Genomic DNA, 19,722 nt, shown 5'->3' with positions numbered 1-19,722 from the left:
TATATATATATATATATATATATATATATATATATATATATATACTGTATATATATATATATATATACTGTATATATATATATATATATATACTGTATATATATATATATATATATATATATATATATATATACAGTCTGATCTGTACTAATCAGACTCACTGTACAGTCACACTGGATTTCTCGGTCACCCTGTGCTCCTATTAGAGACACAGGGTGACTTAGACATAGGAGGTACATGGGGGGCTGAAACAAGGTTTTCCCAACCACCCCAAGGGATTTTGGGTTCCACGGGCCCCCCGCCCAAAGTGACTCTGTCACAAACTCCTACACCAACATTTTTAAGAACATGGTGTGGGGCTCCCCTCAAAATCCATACCATAGCTGAAGGACCTGATATGGATGGGGGGGGGGGGGGGGGGCATACCGTTTTCTTTCTTAATTTTTCATTTTGCATTATTTAGCTGTCAGCAGCTAACAGCTGAGGAGTCATTGGTTGTTAAGGAGAAGGCGGCCCCCGTGTCCTTAACAACCATGTTGTTCACTGGTCGTTAAGGATGCCGGCAGCTGCCGATTCCTTAACTATCGCATGCCGAAAACACTACTTACTTAGTGCATTTATTTATTTCCTTCCGTGAACTGAATTTAATGCCCTTCCATGCGTTATCTACTAAGCGCTTTCAGACTTTTGTGGTAAATACCGCAAAACAGTATAGTGAATTGACAGTTTTAGGATCGCATGCGAAATTTAGGCAACATGTGTCCGGGCACCTACATCCCGCATGCAATCTGGTTCTGTGAATGGGGCCCACTGTGTTTTAAATCTCTCCTTTTTATTTTTTTGTGTTGTTTTGTTTGCATTCAGAGTGTTTTTTGTTTGCTTTTGGGTGTAGTTTGTGGTTTTTTTTTTTTGTTTAGTTATTTGGTGTTTTTTTTTTAATCATAGCACAAAAGTTAACTTTTTCAAAAATATACCAATACAATTTTTAAAAAAATGTAAGGAAAAATACCAATGTGATTCTTGTGTGCTCCCTTCAGATTTTAAATGAATATGGTTATTATTATTTTTTTATAAAAATGAACAAAAGAAACCAAAAACAAGTCACAATTTTTTAGGTATTTTTGGGGTATTTTTTTCTGTTATTTTTCAATCACATCACGCTCGATCATGTTGACTGATAACAGTTATTAGAAACCTTTTGGTAGTTAGCGGTGTCTTTGCCCTAATTCTGCATGTTGTCCCCAAGAAGGCGGATGACCCAGAAACATGCGCTGGAGGTCGCTGATGACGGAGAGAAGAGGAAACGCATCATGTGGTTTGATAAAATAGTCAATAGGTTAGCGAGCTGTCATACCTTGTCCTAATTAGGGTTATTTATCTCTATAGTATATCTTGTTCATCTGTTAGAGACACCATGGAGCTCATCATCCTCCTCCTCGGGATCATCCAAGGTAAGTAGCCATCTTGTGTATTTTACCTTTAAGAATAGATGGGGCATTTATCAATAATTCCTGAATAAATCTGCATTATTGGAAAGTGTATAGAGCCAGTGGCGTAACTAGAACCTTCAGGGCCCCGATGCAAGAAACCATGAAGGGCCCCCCTGAACCCCAGCCAGGGCCCTTCCCTCCGAGTCTGGCGGTGGAACTCCAGGGCGTGGTCACAGGTATGACCTTTGTGAGCCCTGTAGTTCCACCACTGGTATCAGTAGTTTTTATTTATTACATTTTTTACATTTTTAGGTGCCCCATTGGGGGACTGTCCCTAGGCAGGATTGGGTCCCCGTCCCCAGAAGAGATGAGGTCCTTTTCTCCAGAGCAGATGAAGTTACTGCCCCATGGTGAGAAGGGGTCTCTGTCCCCAGGGTAGGTGGGGGTCCCTGTCCCCACGTGAGAAGGGGTCCCTGTCCCGAGGGGGGATATGGAGGGGGTATGTAATAGTGTGTGCTAGCTGCCTATGCTGCTGCAAGCCATATGTAGAGGGGGTTGCATGGGCCCCCTGCATCACAGGGCCCAGTTGCGGTCGCGACTGCTGCACCCCCTATAGTTACGCCCCTGTATAGAGCACTATAGAAGGTTTAGAGAGCACAATGGAAGGTGCGACCACCTACACTGTTGGGTTTGGTGTGTCGGTCAGTAGACATCTCTGATCTCTCAGTATGCGAATTGTGTATTTCCTCCATGATTTCTACTTTGTTAATAGAAAATAATCCATCAAAGGGGTCTTTAGTTTCCAGCAATTCATATTTCACACATCAGTCATCTACAATGCGTCTTGATGCATTTCTCTCATCTGAAAATCGTGCAACAAAATCTATTGTGCAAATAGCGCCTGCCAATCCACCAAAGTGGCTATAACAAGATGTGAATAATGTGTATATATCTGTATAGCAAGGTCCCAGGCTTCCTTCCATCTAATGAAAATCTCCAGGGCCAGAGATAGCTGACATCCTTCTGTACGTAGTGGGTTGTAAGGCATAGTGGGTGCAAAGATGGTGAAAGTCGTTGGGCGCCAGACACTTCTTGACTGCAAAAGAAAGTTTATATCTCTTAACAAACTTTTCTGGGGGAAAGCGATTTAGGGACAGGACATCCTTAGGTATTTGCAAGTTCAATTGGCAGATTCTGAGACTTCAATAGGAGGACAGCCATGCAGGGAAAGGCATCCAGCAAGACACCACATCTGCAAGTGCAGGAATGCTGTCTCCTATGGCAACAGTCTTTAACAGTTCCTAACTTGAAGTTTAACAGGTTCTTTCTCTTCCACTACAATCACTCCTTGTAGTTCTTCACCCACTGAGTTCCCGGTCTCTCACTAGACCCACTGATTCACTGTCACTGAATCCCGTGAGCTCCATCAATCTTTACAGTGGTATCTTCCTCAAGCATCACCCCCGCCTCTCTGCTGGGCCCCTAGCTTGGCACGCAAGATGCCTCTCAAGCTTCATCCACGCTGGCCTGCTCGGTCCCTAGCTTTTCACACAAGATACCTCTCAAGCTTCACCCACTCTGGCCTGCTCGGTCCCTAGTAGGGATGAGCTTCGTGTTCGAGTCGAACGTACGTTGGACTCGAACATTGGCTGTTCGTCCGTTCGGCAAAATCCGAACACTTGGTCCGTTCGCGTCAAAATTCGCGTGGCGCTCACGGCCCACAATGCACTGCGATGGCGCAGTGCATTGCTGGCTCATGATTGGCCAAGCATGCACTGTGACCCCGCATGCTTGGCCAATCGCAGCGCCAGCAGCGAGGAGAGCCATGATTGGCCACAGGCAGGATGCCTGTGGCCAATCATAGCTCAGGCTGTGTAGTGCACGCCCCACACTATATAAGGCCGCCATTGAGGCGGCCTCATGTAGTGTGTTGGCATCTGAAGCAGTGGGTGTTCTGTGTACCTTCAACACAGTACACACCGATCGTTTTTGGCTGATTTCCTATCTTGCTGTTGTGTAGTGGTTATTGTCTGTGCCCTGACCGCAGTATACACCACTATATTCACCTCACCTATATAGCTAGTGATCTATCTTTAATAATAGAGCTTGCAGTCAGTAGTGTTAGGAGATAGTGCGTGCTGTCTGCGTGCTCTGTACCCAGTACATACCGCTATATCCACCTACATAGCTGTTCTCTATTTGAGCCCAATTGCCATCTGCAGGAGTTATTGGAAGTTGTGTGTGCCTCCAGCACAGCACAGTACAGTATACATCTGTATATACCCCTTTATCTCTGGTGTTCTATAAAAAAGGCATCTGCAGGAGTTAGTGGGTGTTGTGTGCCTCCAGCACAATATAAACTACCCAACTGCTGTTTTACCCAACTCCCTTCAGGCCATTACCATGTCTGGAAGGCCAGCAAGGAGAGGCAGACAGGCGCGAGCCGATAAAAGAGGGCAAGCAGGCTCTGTGTTTAGAGACAACAGTGCTGGTCGTGGACGCGGTGCATTGTCATCAGCACGTGGCCATGGGACATGCTTGTCCTTCTTTTCTGCAGCTGGACATGTTGAACCGCAACATGCCAACGACTTGGTAGAGTGGATGACCAAGCCCTCTTCATCCTCCTCATCCTCTCTCACCCAGTCTCAGGGTAGTAGCAAAGCAGCTGCCAACGCATCGTCTTCCCTCCTCTCAATGTCATCATCAGTGACTCCTTCCCTAGACCCACCACGTCCTCCTGAGGAGTCTCCTGAACTCTTTGAGCACAGTGTTGGGTACATGCTCCAGGAGGATGCCCAGTGTTTGGTGGGCTCTGATGATGACACTCAGCTAGAGGAAGGCAGTAGCGTGAGCGTAGAGAGAGGGGATGCTCAAGAAGGACAGCAATCTGGCAGTCATGTTCCACAAGCTGCAGCATACTGCCAGGTTTGCTACAGCGATGAAGAGGGAGGGGATGATGAGGGCACTAACTCCACGTGGGTGCCTGGCAGGAGGGAGGAGGAGGAGGAGGAGGCACATGTCCAACGAGGCAGGATGCCCTCCGGGGGCCAGCTTAGGGGCAGCACACGACTGAATCACACCGCAGAGCTCCGCCTGTGCAGAGCGCTGCCTCTGCGCGTTATTCTAAAAGTTCTTTGGTGTGGGCCTTTTTTGAGACGAGTGCATCAGATCGCACCACTGCTATTTGCAACATATGTCTCAAGCGTATCTCACGTGGCCAAAACATCAGCCGCTTGGGCACCACATGCTTGACCAGACATATGTTGACCTGCATGCAGCTCGTTGGCAAGCGTACCTCAAAGACCCACACCAAAGAACAAAGCGGACCTCTCCTTGCTCCTCATCAGCTGGCATCTCCAACCCCACTAGACCTTCAGTCCTCTCTCAAACCTACACTGAGAGGAATGAAGGTGTAGAATTAGGTGTGTCACAGCCAAGTGCTTCCGGGAACTCTGCTAGCGGTACACCCACGTCCGATTATAGCAGGCAAATGTCCCTGCCCCAGCTGCTGGACCGGTGGAAGAAGGTTACTCCCAGCCATCCACATGCCCAGCGGTTGAATGCTAGCTTGGCTAAATTGCTAGCACTTCAACTGCTGCCTTTTCAGTTGGTAGACTCGGCCCCCTTCCGTGAGTTTGTATAATGTGCGGTTCCTCAGTGGCAGGTCCCCAAACGCCACTTTTTCTCACGGAAGGCGATTCCGGCTCTCTACCGGCATGTGGAAGGCAATGTCCTTGCCTCGCTGGACAGGGCGGTCAGCGGTAAGGTGCATATTACCGCTGACTCATGGTCCAGCAGGCATGGACAGGGACGTTACCTGTCTTTCACGGCCCATTGGGTCACTCTTCTGGCTGCTGGGAAGGATGCAGGACAAGGTGCAGTAGTGTTGGAGGTTGTTCCGCCACCACGCCTCCAAAATGCTACTATTGGTTGTGACACACCTCTCTCCTCCACCCCCTCCTCTTCTTCTTCCTCCATGGCCTCTTCCAGTGCTCTGTCCTCAGAACAATCGGTGCTCCGTAGGCGTTCCAGGGGCTACGCAAGTACGCAGGCAAAACGATGCCATGCCGTGCTTGCGCTGGTTTGTTTGGGGGACAGGAGCCACACTGGGGCGGATGTTTTGTCAGCTCTGCAGGGGCAGGCCGAGAGGTGGTTGACGCCACGCCAGCTTAAGCCAGGAATGGTGGTTTGCGACAATGGCACCAACCTCCTCTCCGCCCTCCGACAGGGACAACTGACCCATGTGCCCTGTGTAGCTCACGTCCTTAACCTGGTGGTGCAGCGGTTATTGGGCAGGTACCCCGGCTTACAGGATGTCCTGAAGCAGGCCAGGAAAGTCTGTGTGCATTTCTGCCGATCATTTAATGCCTGTGCTCGGCTGGCTGAGCTCCAAAAGGAGTTGAACCTGCCCAAGAACCGCCTTATATGTGACATGCCCACCAGGTGGAACTCAACATTGGCCATGCTGCAGCGGCTGCACACGCAGCAGAGGGCCATCAATGAGTACCTGTGCGACTACGGCACCAGGACAGGGTCAGGGGAGCTTGGTTTTTTCTCACCACGCCAGTGGGGCATGATCAGGGATGCATGCACTGTCCTGTCACCGTTTGAGGAGGCCACAAGGATGGTGAGCAGTGACAGTGCATGCATCAGTGACACTGTACCTCTTGTCCACCTCTTGGAGCATACGCTGCGTGGAATAATGGACAGGGCACTTGAGGCAGAACAGAGGCAGGAAGAGGAGGACTTCCTTGCCTCTCAAGGCCCCCTTTATCCAGACAGTGTTCCTGCTGTGCCACCCATCACACAGGAAGAGGATGAGGAGGAGGAAGAGGAGGAGGAGGATGATTGTGTCAGCATGGAGGTGGAGGCTGGCACTCAGCATCAGCATCAGCATCAGCAGCAGCAGCAGCAGTCTTATAGGGATGATTTACAGTCCCAAGAAACACGTGGACTTGTACGTGGCTGGGAGGAGGTAGCTGCGGATCATGTTGTCCTTAGTGACCCAGAGGACTCCGGACCGAATGACTCAGCTAACCTACGCTGCATGGCCTCCCTGATCCTGCAAAGCCTGCGGAAGGATCCTTGTATTCTTCGGATCAAGGAGAGGGACCATTACTGGCTGGCCACTCTCCTTGATCCACGGTACAAGGGTAAGGTTGCCGACCTTATCTTGCCATCGCAGAGGGAGCAGAGGATGAGACATCTCCGGGAGGCCTTGCAGAAAGGTCTGTGCAACGCGTTCCCAGAGACTGGGAGGTTACAAACTCCTGGTCCTGGACATCGTGTTGCTGAGGCATCGGTCAGAAGGAGCGGTGGAGAAGGTGGCCGTCTGACTGATGCTTTCAGACAATTTTTTAGTCCGCAGCCCCAAGGTATGATTGGTTCCAGCACCCATCGCCAGCGTCTGATTTACATGGTGCAGGAATACCTAGGGGCAAGGTCAGACTTGGACACCTTTCCCACCGAAAATCCTCTGGCTTACTGGGTCTTGAGGATGGATCACTGGCCAGAGCTTGCACAGTATGCAATTGAGCTACTGCCCTGTCCTGCATCCAGCGTTCTTTCGGAACGCACCTTCAGTGCTGCTGGTGGCTTTGTTACCGATCACAGGGTGCGCCTGTCCACCGAATCAGTTGATCGACTGACCTTCATCAAGATGAATCAGTCTTGGATCACCCACAGCTACCAAGCACCTGAAGCTGATGTAACCGAATAATTTTTTTTGAAATACCAAATCCCTTCAAGACTGCCTATGCTGAGTGACTGTCCTGTTATGTTGATTGTCTATCCTCTTCCTCCTCCGCTGATATGTTGGAAGAACATTTTTGGTTCTGGGTGATGCCAGCAGACCAATTTTTCTGCCCCTGTTTAACAGTGGCGTTTAATTACAATTTTTGATGCAATGCTTTGCAGCAGGGCTAATTCCTGCAATAAAACTAGAGTATATGGCAGAGGTTGCAGTGTGGTGGCACCAGCACCAGTGCCTAAGGCCCAATTTTTCTGCCCCTGTTTAACAGGGGCGTTTAAGTACAATTTTTGATGCAATGCTTTGCAGCAGGGCTAATTCCTGCAATAAAACTAGAGTATATGGCAGAGGTTGCAGTGTGGTGGCACCAGCACCAGTGCCTAAGGCCCAATTTTTCTGCCCCTGTTTAACAGGGGCGTTTAAGTACAATTTTTGATGCAATGCTTTGCAGCAGGGCTAATTCCTGCAATAAAACTAGAGTATATGGCAGAGGTTGCAGTGTGGTGGCACCAGCAGCAGTGCCTAAGGCCAAATTTTTCTGCCCCTGTTTAACAGATAATCGTTCACAGCAGGGCGCTCCAGCGCCCACCAAGAGTCACTTTGAGGGCTTACAATGTTGTGGCAAAACCAACACCTTGTTCCGCCATTTCTGCAGAGCATATAGGGCAGGCCCCTACTTTCAAACATCCAACTTACAAACATCTCCTACTTGCAAACGGAAGGAGACAACAGGAAGTGAGATGAAAAAAGATGGACGACAAAACAAATTATACAGGGGTGATAACCCTTCCCTATGTTTTCCAAAAAGCTTAAAAATAGATTTTTTGACTGGAGCTACACTTTAAAAATGTACCAGTTGAAAATAACAAACAGATTCTACTTAACACAACAAACCTACACAGTCCCTGTCTTGTTTGCACCGCCTGTATACTGCTGTTCTGAGTATATAGGGCCTGGGGGCCCCACGCATTTCCTTTTTTTAATATGGGTACAGGGTTCCCCTTAATATGCGTACAAGACCCAAATAGGCTGGTAATGGGCAGGGAGGGCTACCCATGCCATTTTTCTGAATGATTTTCAACCATATTGCAGGAACCTGATATAATATTAAAACCGCAAGCAGTTTTAAATGGTGTTATTTCCGTTTAACCACTTGGGTACCGCGCTATTGCAAAATGACGGCAATAGCGCGGACCCACATTTCCGGGACTACGTCTATTGACGTAGTCCTGGTTACGAGCGGCCTGCGCGCCCCCTGAGGGGCGCGCGCGGCGCGCTCTGTGATCGGCGAGTCCGTGAGACTCGCCTGATCACCGATCCGTGTAAGGGGTCGATCCCGACCCCTTATCACGTGATCAGCTGTCAGCCAATGACAGCTGATCATGTGATAAAACGGAGCCGGTAATCGGCTAGTATTCCTCCTCGCGCTGACAGCGCGAGGAGAAAAAAAAAAAGCCGATCGCCGGCGGCCGTGTTCGGGACATCAGTCCCGATCACGGCCAGCATATCCAGCGGACACCTGCCCCCTGCCAGTGCCCACCTGCCACCCGCAGTGCCATCCTGAAATAAAGTAAGTGCCCCCCTGTCAGTGCCACCCAGCAGTGCCCATAGTGCCCACAGTGCCACCCAGCAGTGCCCACAGTGCCACCCGCAGTGCCACCCACAGTGCCACCCAAAATCTGCCTCAAAGGTGCTGCACCCCAGTGCCGCCCATCAGTGCCCAGCAGTGCCGCCCATCAGTGCCCAGCAGTGCCGCCCATCAGTGCCCAGCAGTGCCACCTATCAGAGCCACCTATCAGTGCCACCTATCAGTGCCCATCAGTCCCATCTATCTGTGGTACCTATCAGTGCCCATCCGTGCCACCCATCCGTGCCACTTATCCGTGCCACCCATCCGTGCCATCTTATCTGTGCCCATCTTTGCCCATCAGTGCCGCCTTATCTGTGCCCATCGGTGCCGCCTTATCTGTGCCTATTAGTGCCGCCTTAACTATGCCTATCAGTGCCCACCAGTGCAGCCTATCAGTGCCCACCAATGCAGCCCATCAGTGCCCACCAATGCAGCCCATCAGTGCCCACCAATGCAGCCTATCAGTGCCGCCTAATCAGCGCACTTCAATGAAGGAGAAAAATGACCCGTTTGCAAAATTTTATAACAAACTATTAAAACATGATTTTTTTTTTTTTTTTTTTTGCATCTTTTTTTGTTTGTTTAGCAAAAAATAAAACTCCCAGCTGTAACTAAATACCACCAAAAGAAAGCTCTATTTGTGGGAAAAAAATGATAAAAATTTCATTTAGGTACAGTGTTGTATGCCCGCGCAATTGTCATTCAAAGTGCATCAGCGCTGAAAGCTGAAAATTGGTCTGGGACTGAGGGGGGTTTAAGTGCCCAGTAAGCAAGTGGTTAATGTCATTTTGTGCAGGGACTGTTCTAAACACGGGAAACACGTGGCACTTCACAGGCATACTACAGACACCCCCCAGGCACCATATTTAAAGGAATATTTCACTTTTTTTTTTTCACTTTAATCGTCATTAAAATCAGTGCTCCCGCCAAAACGGCCATTTTTAAAAACATTTTAGGCATTGACCCATGTCCCCTGGGGCAGGAGCCAGGTCCCCAAACCCTTTTTAGGACAGCATCTTGCATATTAGCCGTTAAAATTAGCACTTTCCATTTCGAACGTTCGAGTCCCATAGACTTCAATGGGGTTCTAACGTTCGTAACGAACGTGGGGTCCGTTCGAAAGTTCTGGTGCGAACCGAACCGGGGGGTGTTCGGCTCATCCCTAGTCCCTAGCTTGGCATGCAAGATACCTCTCAAGCTTCACCCACACTGGCCTGCTCCGTCCCTGGCTTGACACACAAAGCTGCTCTGCAAGCTTCACCCATGCTGGCCTGCTCGGTCCCTAGCTTGGCACGCAAGATACCTCTCAAGCTTCACCCACGCTGACCTGCTCAGTTCCTAGCTTGGCACGCAAGATACCTCTCAAGCTTCACCCACGCTGGCCTGCTCAGTTCCTAGCTTGGCATGCAAGATACCTCTCAAGCTTCACCCATGCTGGCCTGCTCGGTCCCTAGCTTGGCACGCAAGATACCTCTCAAGCTTCACCCACGCTGACCTGCTCAGTTCCTAGCTTGGCACGCAAGATACCTCTCAAGCTTCACCCATGCTGGCCTGCTCGGTCCCTAGCTTGGCACGCAAGATACCTCTCAAGCTTCACCCACGCTGACCTGCTCAGTTCCTAGCTTGGCACGCAAGATACCTCTCAAGCTTCACCCACGCTGGCCTGCTCGGTCCCTAGCTTGGCACGCAAGATGCCTGTCAAGCTTCACCCACGCTGGCCTGCTCGGTCCCTAGCTTGGAACACAAGATACCTCTCAAGCTTCACCCACTCTGGCCTGCTCGGTCCCTAGCTTGGCACGCAAGATACCTCTCAAGCTTCACCCACGCTGGCCTGCTCGGTCCCTAGCTTGGCACGCAAGATACCTCTAAAGCTTCACCCACACTGGCCTGCTCGGTCCCTAGCTTGGCACGCAAGATGCCTCTCAAGCTTCAGCCACGCTGGCCTGCTCGGTCCCTAGCTTGGCACGTAAGATACCTCTCAAGCTTCACCAACACTAGCCTGCTCGGTCCCTAGCTTGGCACGCAAGATGCCTCTCAAGCTTCACCCATGCTGGCCTTCTCAGTCCCTAGCTTGGCACGCAAGATACCTCTCAAGCTTCACCCACGCTGACCTGCTTAGTTCCTAGCTTGGCACGCAAGATACCTCTCAAGCTTCACCCACGCTGGCCTGCTCGGTCCCTAGCTTGGCACGCAAGATGCCTCTCAAGCTTCACCCACGCTGGCCTGCTTGGTCCCTAGCTTGGCACACAAGATACCTCTCAAGCTTCACCCACTCTGGCCTGCTCGGTCCCTAGCTTGGCACGCAAGATACCTCTCAAGCTTCACCCACGCTGGCCTGCTCGGTCCCTAGCTTGGCACGCAAGATACCTCTAAAGCTTCACCCATGCTGGCCTGCTCGGTCCCTAGCTTGGCACGCAAGATACCTCTCAAGCTTCACCCACGCTGACCTGCTCAGTTCCTAGCTTGGCACGCAAGATACCTCTCAAGCTTCACCCACGCTGGCCTGCTCGGTCCCTAGCTTGGCACGCAAGATGCCTGTCAAGCTTCACCCACGCTGGCCTGCTCGGTCCCTAGCTTGGAACACAAGATACCTCTCAAGCTTCACCCACTCTGGCCTGCTCGGTCCCTAGCTTGGCACGCAAGATACCTCTCAAGCTTCACCCACGCTGGCCTGCTCGGTCCCTAGCTTGGCACGCAAGATACCTCTAAAGCTTCACCCACACTGGCCTGCTCGGTCCCTAGCTTGGCACGCAAGATGCCTCTCAAGCTTCAGCCACGCTGGCCTGCTCGGTCCCTAGCTTGGCACGTAAGATACCTCTCAAGCTTCACCAACACTAGCCTGCTCGGTCCCTAGCTTGGCACGCAAGATGCCTCTCAAGCTTCACCCATGCTGGCCTTCTCAGTCCCTAGCTTGGCACGCAAGATACCTCTCAAGCTTCACCCACGCTGACCTGCTTAGTTCCTAGCTTGGCACGCAAGATACCTCTCAAGCTTCACCCACGCTGGCCTGCTCGGTCCCTAGCTTGGCACGCAAGATGCCTCTCAAGCTTCACCCACGCTGGCCTGCTTGGTCCCTAGCTTGGCACACAAGATACCTCTCAAGCTTCACCCACTCTGGCCTGCTCGGTCCCTAGCTTGGCACGCAAGATACCTCTCAAGCTTCACCCACGCTGGCCTGCTCGGTCCCTAGCTTGGCACGCAAGATACCTCTAAAGCTTCACCCACACTGACCTGCTCGGTCCCTAGCTTGGCACGCAAGATGCCTCTCAAGCTTCAGCCACGCTGGCCTGCTCGGTCCCTAGCTTGGCATGCAAGATACCTCTCAAGCTTCACCCACACTGGCCTGCTCCGTCCCTGGCTTGACACACAAAGCTGCTCTGCAAGCTTCACCCATGCTGGCCTGCTCGGTCCCTAGCTTGGCACGCAAGATGCCTCTCAAGCTTCACCCACGCTGGCCTTCTCAGTCCCTAGCTTGGCACGCAAGATACCTCTCAAGCTTCACCCACGCTGACCTGCTCAGTTCCTAGCTTGGCACGCAAGATACCTCTCAAGCTTCACCCACGCTGGCCTGCTCGGTCCCTAGCTTGGCACGCAAGATGCCTCTCAAGCTTCACCCACGCTGGCCTGCTCGGTCCCTAGCTTGGAACACAAGATACCTCTCAAGCTTCACCCACTCTGGCCTGCTCGGTCCCTAGCTTGGCACGCAAGATACCTCTCAAGCTTCACCCACGCTGGCCTGCTCGGTCCCTAGCTTGGCACGCAAGATACCTCTAAAGCTTCACCCACACTGGCCTGCTCGGTCCCTAGCTTGGCACGCAAGATGTCTCTCAAGCTTCAGCCACGCTGGCCTGCTCGGTCCCTAGCTTGGCACGCAAGATGCCCCACGCTGGCCTGCTCAGTCCCTAGCTTGGCACACAAGATACCTCTCAAGCTTCACCCACGCTGGCCTGCTCAGTCCCTAGCTTGGCACGCAAGATACCTCTCAAGCTTCACCCACGCTGGCCTGCTCGGTCCCTAGCTTGGCACACAAGATACCTGTCAAGCTTCACCAACACTGGCCTGCTCGGTCCCTAGCTTGGCACGCAAGATGCCTCTCAAGCTTCACCCACGCTGGCCTGCTCGGTCCCTAGCTTGGCACACAAGATACCTGTCAAGCTTCACCAACACTGGCCTGCTCGGTCCCTAGCTTGGCACGCAAGATGCCTCTCAAGCTTCACCCACGTTGGCCTGCTCGGTCCCTAGCTTTTCACACAAGATACCTCTCAAGCTTCACCCACGCTGGCCTGCTCAGTCCCTAGCTTGGCACGCAAGATACCTCTCAAGCTTCACCCACGCTGACCTGCTCAGTCCCTAGCTTGGCACGCAAGATACCTCTCAAGCTTCACCCACGCTGGCCTGCTCAGTCCCTAGCTTGGCACGCAAGATACCTCTCAAGCTTCACCCACGCTGGCCTGCTCGGTCCCTGGCTTGACACACAAAGCTGCTCTGCAAGCTTAACCCATGCTGGCCTGCTCGGTCCCTAGCTTGGCACGCAAGATGCCTCTCAAGCTTCACCCACGCTGGCCTGCTCAGTCCCTAGCTTGGCACGCAAGATGCCTCTCAAGCTTCACCCACGCTGACCTGCTCAGTCCCTAGCTTGGCACACAAGATACCTCTCAAGCTTCACCCATGCTGGCCTGCTCAGTCCCTAGCTTGGCACACAAGATACCTCTCAAGCTTCACCCACTCTGGCCTGCTCGGTCCCTAGCTTGGCACGCAAGATGCCTCTCAAGCTTCACCCACGCTGGCCTGCTCGGTCCCTAGCTTGGAACACAAGATACCTCTCAAGCTTCACCCACTCTGGCCTGCTCGGTCCCTAGCTTGGCACGCAAGATACCTCTCAAGCTTCACCCACGCTGGCCTGCTCGGTCCCTAGCTTGGCATGCAAGATACCTCTAAAGCTTCACCCACACTGGCCTGCTCGGTCCCTAGCTTGGCACGCAAGATGCCTCTCAAGCTTCAGCCACGCTGGCCTGCTCGGTCCCTAGCTTGGCCCGTAAGATACCTCTCAAGCTTCACCAACACTGGCCTGCTCGGTCCCTAGCTTGGCACGCAAGATGCCCCACGCTGGCCTGCTCAGTCCCTAGCTTGGCACACAAGATACCTCTCAAGCTTCACCCACGCTGGCCTGCTCAGTCCCTAGCTTGGCACGCAAGATACCTCTCAAGCTTCACCCACGCTGGCCTGCTCGGTCCCTAGCTTGGCACACAAGATACCTGTCAAGCTTCACCAACACTGGCCTGCTCGGTCCCTAGCTTGGCACGCAAGATGCCTCTCAAGCTTCACCCACGTTGGCCTGCTCGGTCCCTAGCTTTTCACACAAGATACCTCTCAAGCTTCACCCACGCTGGCCTGCTCAGTCCCTAGCTTGGCACGCAAGATACCTCTCAAGCTTCACCCACGCTGACCTGCTCAGTCCCTAGCTTGGCACACAAGATACCTCTCAAGCTTCACCCACGCTGGCCTGCTCAGTCCCTAGCTTGGCACGCAAGATACCTCTCAAGCTTCACCCACGCTGGCCTGCTCGGTCCCTGGCTTGACACACAAAGCTGCTCTGCAAGCTTAACCCATGCTGGCCTGCTCGGTCCCTAGCTTGGCACGCAAGATGCCTCTCAAGCTTCACCCACGCTGGCCTGCTCAGTCCCTAGCTTGGCACGCAAGATGCCTCTCAAGCTTCACCCACGCTGACCTGCTCAGTCCCTAGCTTGGCACACAAGATACCTCTCAAGCTTCACCCATGCTGGCCTGCTCAGTCCCTAGCTTGGCACACAAGATACCTCTCAAGCTTCACCCACTCTGGCCTGCTCGGTCCCTAGCTTGGCACGCAAGATGCCTCTCAAGCTTCACCCACGCTGGCCTGCTCGGTCCCTAGCTTGGAACACAAGATACCTCTCAAGCTTCACCCACTCTGGCCTGCTCGGTCCCTAGCTTGGCACGCAAGATACCTCTCAAGCTTCACCCACGCTGGCCTGCTCGGTCCCTAGCTTGGCACGCAAGATACCTCTAAAGCTTCACCCACACTGGCCTGCTCGGTCCCTAGCTTGGCACGCAAGATGTCTCTCAAGCTTCAGCCACGCTGGCCTGCTCGGTCCCTAGCTTGGCACGTAAGATACCTCTCAAGCTTCACCAACACTGGCCTGCTCGGTCCCTAGCTTGGCACGCAAGATGCCTCTCAAGCTTCACCCATGCTGGCCTTCTCAGTCCCTAGCTTGGCACGCAAGATACCTCTCAAGCTTCACCCACGCTGACCTGCTTAGTTCCTAGCTTGGCATGCAAGATACCTCTCAAGCTTCACCCACGCTGGCCTGCTCAGTCCCTAGCTTGGCACGCAAGATGCCTCTCAAGCTTCACCCACGCTGGCCTGCTTGGTCCCTAGCTTGGCACACAAGATACCTCTCAAGCTTCACCCACTCTGGCCTGCTCGGTCCCTAGCTTGGCACGCAAGATACCTCTCAAGCTTCACCCACGCTGGCCTGCTCGGTCCCTAGCTTGGCACGCAAGATACCTCTAAAGCTTCACCCACACTGGCCTGCTCGGTCCCTAGCTTGGCACGCAAGATGCCTCTCAAGCTTCAGCCACGCTGGCCTGCTCGGTCCCTAGCTTGGCCCGTAAGATACCTCTCAAGCTTCACCAACACTGGCCTGCTCGGTCCCTAGCTTGGCACGCAAGATGCCCCACGCTGGCCTGCTCAGTCCCTAGCTTGGCACACAAGATACCTCTCAAGCTTCACCCACGCTGGCCTGCTCAGTCCCTAGCTTGGCACGCAAGATACCTCTCAAGCTTCACCCACGCTGGCCTGCTCGGTCCCTAGCTTGGCACGCAAGATACCTGTCAAGCTTCACCAACACTGGCCTGCTCGGTCCCTAGCTTGGCACGCAAGATGCCTCTCAAGCTTCACCCACGTTGGCCTGCTCGGTCCCTAGCTTTTCACACAAGATACCTCTCAAGCTTCACCCACGCTGGCCTGCTCAGTCCCTAGCTTGGCACGCAAGATACCTCTCAAGCTTCACCCACGCTGACCTGCTCAGTCCCTAGCTTGGCACGCAAGATACCTCTCAAGCTTCACCCACGCTGGCCTGCTCAGTCCCTAGCTTGGCACGCAAGATACCTCTCAAGCTTCACCCACGCTGGCCTGCTCGGTCCCTGGCTTGACACACAAAGCTGCTCTGCAAGCTTAACCCATGCTGGCCTGCTCGGTCCCTAGCTTGGCACGCAAGATGCCTCTCAAGCTTCACCCACGCTGGCCTGCTCAGTCCCTAGCTTGGCACGCAAGATGCCTCTCAAGCTTCACCCACGCTGACCTGCTCAGTCCCTAGCTTGGCACACAAGATACCTCTCAAGCTTCACCCATGCTGGCCTGCTCAGTCCCTAGCTTGGCACACAAGATACCGCTCAAGCTTCACCCACTCTGGCCTGCTCGGTCCCTAGCTTGTCACGCAAGATACCTCTCAAGCTTCACCCACGCTGGCCTGCTCGGTCCCTAGCTTGGCATGCAAGATACCTCTCAAACTTCACCCACGCTGGCCTGCTCGGTCCCTAGCTTGGCACGCAAGATACCTCTCAAGCTTCACCAACCCTGGCCTGCTCTGTCCCTAGCTTGGCACGCAAGATGCCTCTCAAGCTTCACCCACTCTGGCCTGCTCTGTCCATAGCTTGTCACGCAAGATACCTCTCAAGCTTCACCCACGCTGGACTGCTCGGTCCCTAGCTTGGCACGCAAGATGCCTCCCAAGCTTCAGCAACACTGGCCTGCTCGGTCCCTAGCTTGGCACGCAAGATGCCTCTCAAGCTTCACCCACTCTGGCCTGCTCAGTCCCTAGCTTGTCACGCAAGATGCCTCTCAAGCTTCACCCACGCTGGCCTGCTTGGTCCCTAGCTTGGCACGCAAGATACCTCTCAAACTTCACCCACGCTGGCCTGCTTGGCCCCTAGCTTGGCACGCAAGATACCTCTCAAGCTTCACCCACGCTGGCCTGCTCGGTCCCTAACTGGGCACGCAAGATGCCTCTCAAGCTTCACCCACGCTGGCCTGCTCGGTCCCTAGCTTGGCACGCAAGATACCTCTCAAGCTTCAGCAACACTGGCCTGCTCGGTCCCTAGCTTGGCACGCAAGATGCCTCTCAAGCTTCACCCACTCTGGCCTGCTCAGTCCCTAGCTTGTCACGCAAGATACCTCTCAAGCTTCACCCACGCTGGCCTGCTTGGTCCCTAGCTTGGCACGCAAGATACCTCTCAAACTTCACCCACGCTGGCCTGCTTGGCCCCTAGCTTGGCACGCAAGATACCTCTCAAGCTTCACCCACGCTGGCCTGCTCGGTCCCTAACTGGGCACGCAAGATGCCTCTCAAGCTTCACCCATGCTGGCCTGCTCGGTCCCTAGCTTGGCACGCAAGATACCTCTCATCTTCACCCACGCTGGCCTCTTCGGTCCCTAGCTTGGCACGCAAGATACCTCTCAAGCTTCACCAACACTGGCCTGCTCGGTCCCTAGCTTGGCACGCAAGATGCCTCTCAAGCTTCACCCATGCTGGCCTGCTCAGTCCCTAGCTTGGCACACAAGATACCTCTCAAACTTCACCCATTCTGGCCTGCTCAGTCCCTAGCTTGTCATGCAAGTGTTAGGTGTGACCTCAACAAGTCACCTATTTGTCAGGTTATGTTACCGTTTCCCAATTGTTAGTTAGAGTTCTTATCCAAGCAAAGAGACACAGAGATATTATTCAGTATTTCTGCTCAGAAGTCCGTCGTTAACTCTGACTGTCTCTGACTGACTCTGGCTCTGAGGCTTCTTTATTACATCTTTTATAGACAGAAAAGGGCAAACATCAGCAAATGTAAAAAAAACAACATTTTCAAAGAAAAGACAATTCTCCGGGTGTTATCAGCTGATAAGACAATCTTCTGGGCGTAGACTGCTTTTTAGGGCTGATGCGGCCTCTTCTTGATGAGTACGTGACAATAGATGACGAATCCTTATTTTACAGAGAAGGATAGAAAAATACATGTATTTAGTAAGACATACGGTCAACCATTTTTAGTTTAGACACCCCTTAATCCTTACATTTCCCCCTTTGACATCACCCCTCCCTCTTGCCCTGGGTCCACCTGAACAAGTTCTAGTCAGCCTATATCCAGAGTACTCTCCCTGACCGCGAGTTGTCAGAGGGGTATACACCCATCCCCCTGGACAGTACCAACATCTAAAATTCAGGAAGAGTGGCTTTTCTGACAGATGGGTGATGTCAAGTAACTAAATCTACCTATCTTCACAAAAGTTCCAACTTTTCCGCATCATTTACCTTGGCTTTCTTGCAAAAGCACATAAGCAGTTTAAAGCATGCATAAAAGAAAAATACGAATAAGAGCACCACTATAATCGTCATTGCTGCCTTCTTAACCCAAGAGAATAACCCTGAGAAACTAAAAGTTCCACCAAACGGATCCCAGTCGCGACCAATATTTCGGGCCTTCTCTTGTAAATTCTTTACTTCCGTACGGTGTTGTGCAATGATGTCATAATAGTCAGGTACCTCAATGCTGGTGTTATGTATCCAAGTACAGCACTCATAGTCCTCAGTAGTTTCACAGAGTCCTGTCAGTGCTGCACTCATACTTTCAATTGCTAATTCATGTAATTCTAATTGTTGTCTGATGGCTCTGGTCTCCAGATTTAACTTAGTAATGTCATCAGAGTTTTTCTCCAAAACATCATTAATAATTCCTGTATAGTTATTTAGTCTTTTCATTAAGTCTATACCCCATCCTGTCCAGGACGGGAACCAAGCCCATGCCATGTCCTTCTTCAGGAATATTTCTCTTTTACTACGATACCTGAGGGGATATCTAGGGTGCATGCTAGCTTCTAATAGGTGATCACCTCGTTCATCACCTACTACTCCCATTACTGGTACTAAACTTGCGAGGTAGCACCATCCCTGAGCTCTTCTAGGTATCCAAGTATAACATTTATCCTCACAACAGATGTATATATTATTTCCCAGAGCTACTGATCTTGAACTGATATCATTTCTATAACGAGAGGTGTATCCATAGAGGGATAAGTTGGATACTAACCACCTAACATTATTATCCACAATGTTAGTGAGGAAGTCAGATAATGTCTGGTGTGTGCTGGAATTACTGGGATAGAAGCTTCCGTTTAATACGACAATGGACAAATTAAACTTGCTGTCTTGGCATTCTCCATTTCCTCCCGTTGTGTTCCCTAAGTTGAAACACCAATCAGGGGAAAAGGCGAGGCCATTTGACTTAAACATTACTGTCTCATTGGTATTTGTTCTAATTATGTTAATGCTACTGTTAGCAAGATCAGTATAGTTTATAGGAACTGCCATCAGTGGTATACTTGCTGTGCTGGGGTGTAATTTGCTACAAATCCAACATTTCTCATATCCTGACTTCTGGGCATAAGCATATTTAAACTTCAGTAATAACATTTTTTTAGAAAATCCTTCATCCTTGTGTATTTTATTCTGTGAGGTAACCAAACTATTAGCCAGAATTACTGAAACAATAAAAAGATACATGTTGTCATTTGCCAACTGGCTCCTTTTTACAATGAGAAGCGTGGATCCAGGTAGGTTTCCCTTCCAATTTCACTGAGGTTGCTGTAATCAATAGCACCTGGAAAGGACCTTCAAACCTTGGTTCCAGTGTCTTTCTGGTATGTTTCTTTACATACACATAGTCTCCTGGTTGTAGATCGTGAGTACCTGTGACAGAATTAGGGTCTGGAAGAGAAGAATACACACTCTTGTGGATTTTAGTCAGACGCTGTTGCAACTGTATTACATACGTAGTTAACCTATCACATTGTAATTGCATACTTTGAGGAAAATATAAACCTAATCTAG

The 19,722-nt window shown here is 51.6% G+C and overlaps 1 protein-coding gene across 1 annotated transcript in view; it reads left to right on the top strand.

Annotated features, from left to right (window-relative positions):
• Positions 1-1,369: 1,369 nt before the first annotated feature.
• The window catches only part of LOC143984206 (butyrophilin subfamily 1 member A1-like), a 42,822-nt gene continuing 24,469 nt past the window's right edge, over positions 1,370-19,722 (top strand). Inside the window, exon 1 of the mRNA XM_077484497.1 lies at positions 1,370-1,451. Within this exon, the coding sequence (XP_077340623.1) occupies positions 1,415-1,451 (37 nt within the window). The 5' untranslated portion in view covers positions 1,370-1,414. The remainder of the gene's footprint in view (positions 1,452-19,722) is intronic.

The sequence above is a fragment of the Lithobates pipiens genome, unplaced genomic scaffold (genome assembly GCF_037356315.1).
Source record: "Lithobates pipiens isolate NorthernLeopardFrog02 unplaced genomic scaffold, aLitPip1_a1.2 Scaffold_16, whole genome shotgun sequence".
In the NCBI taxonomy this organism is placed as follows: Eukaryota; Metazoa; Chordata; class Amphibia; order Anura; family Ranidae; genus Lithobates; species Lithobates pipiens.
The sequence above is the reverse complement of the archived record's forward strand: the minus strand, read 5'-3'. Positions and strand labels throughout refer to the sequence as shown.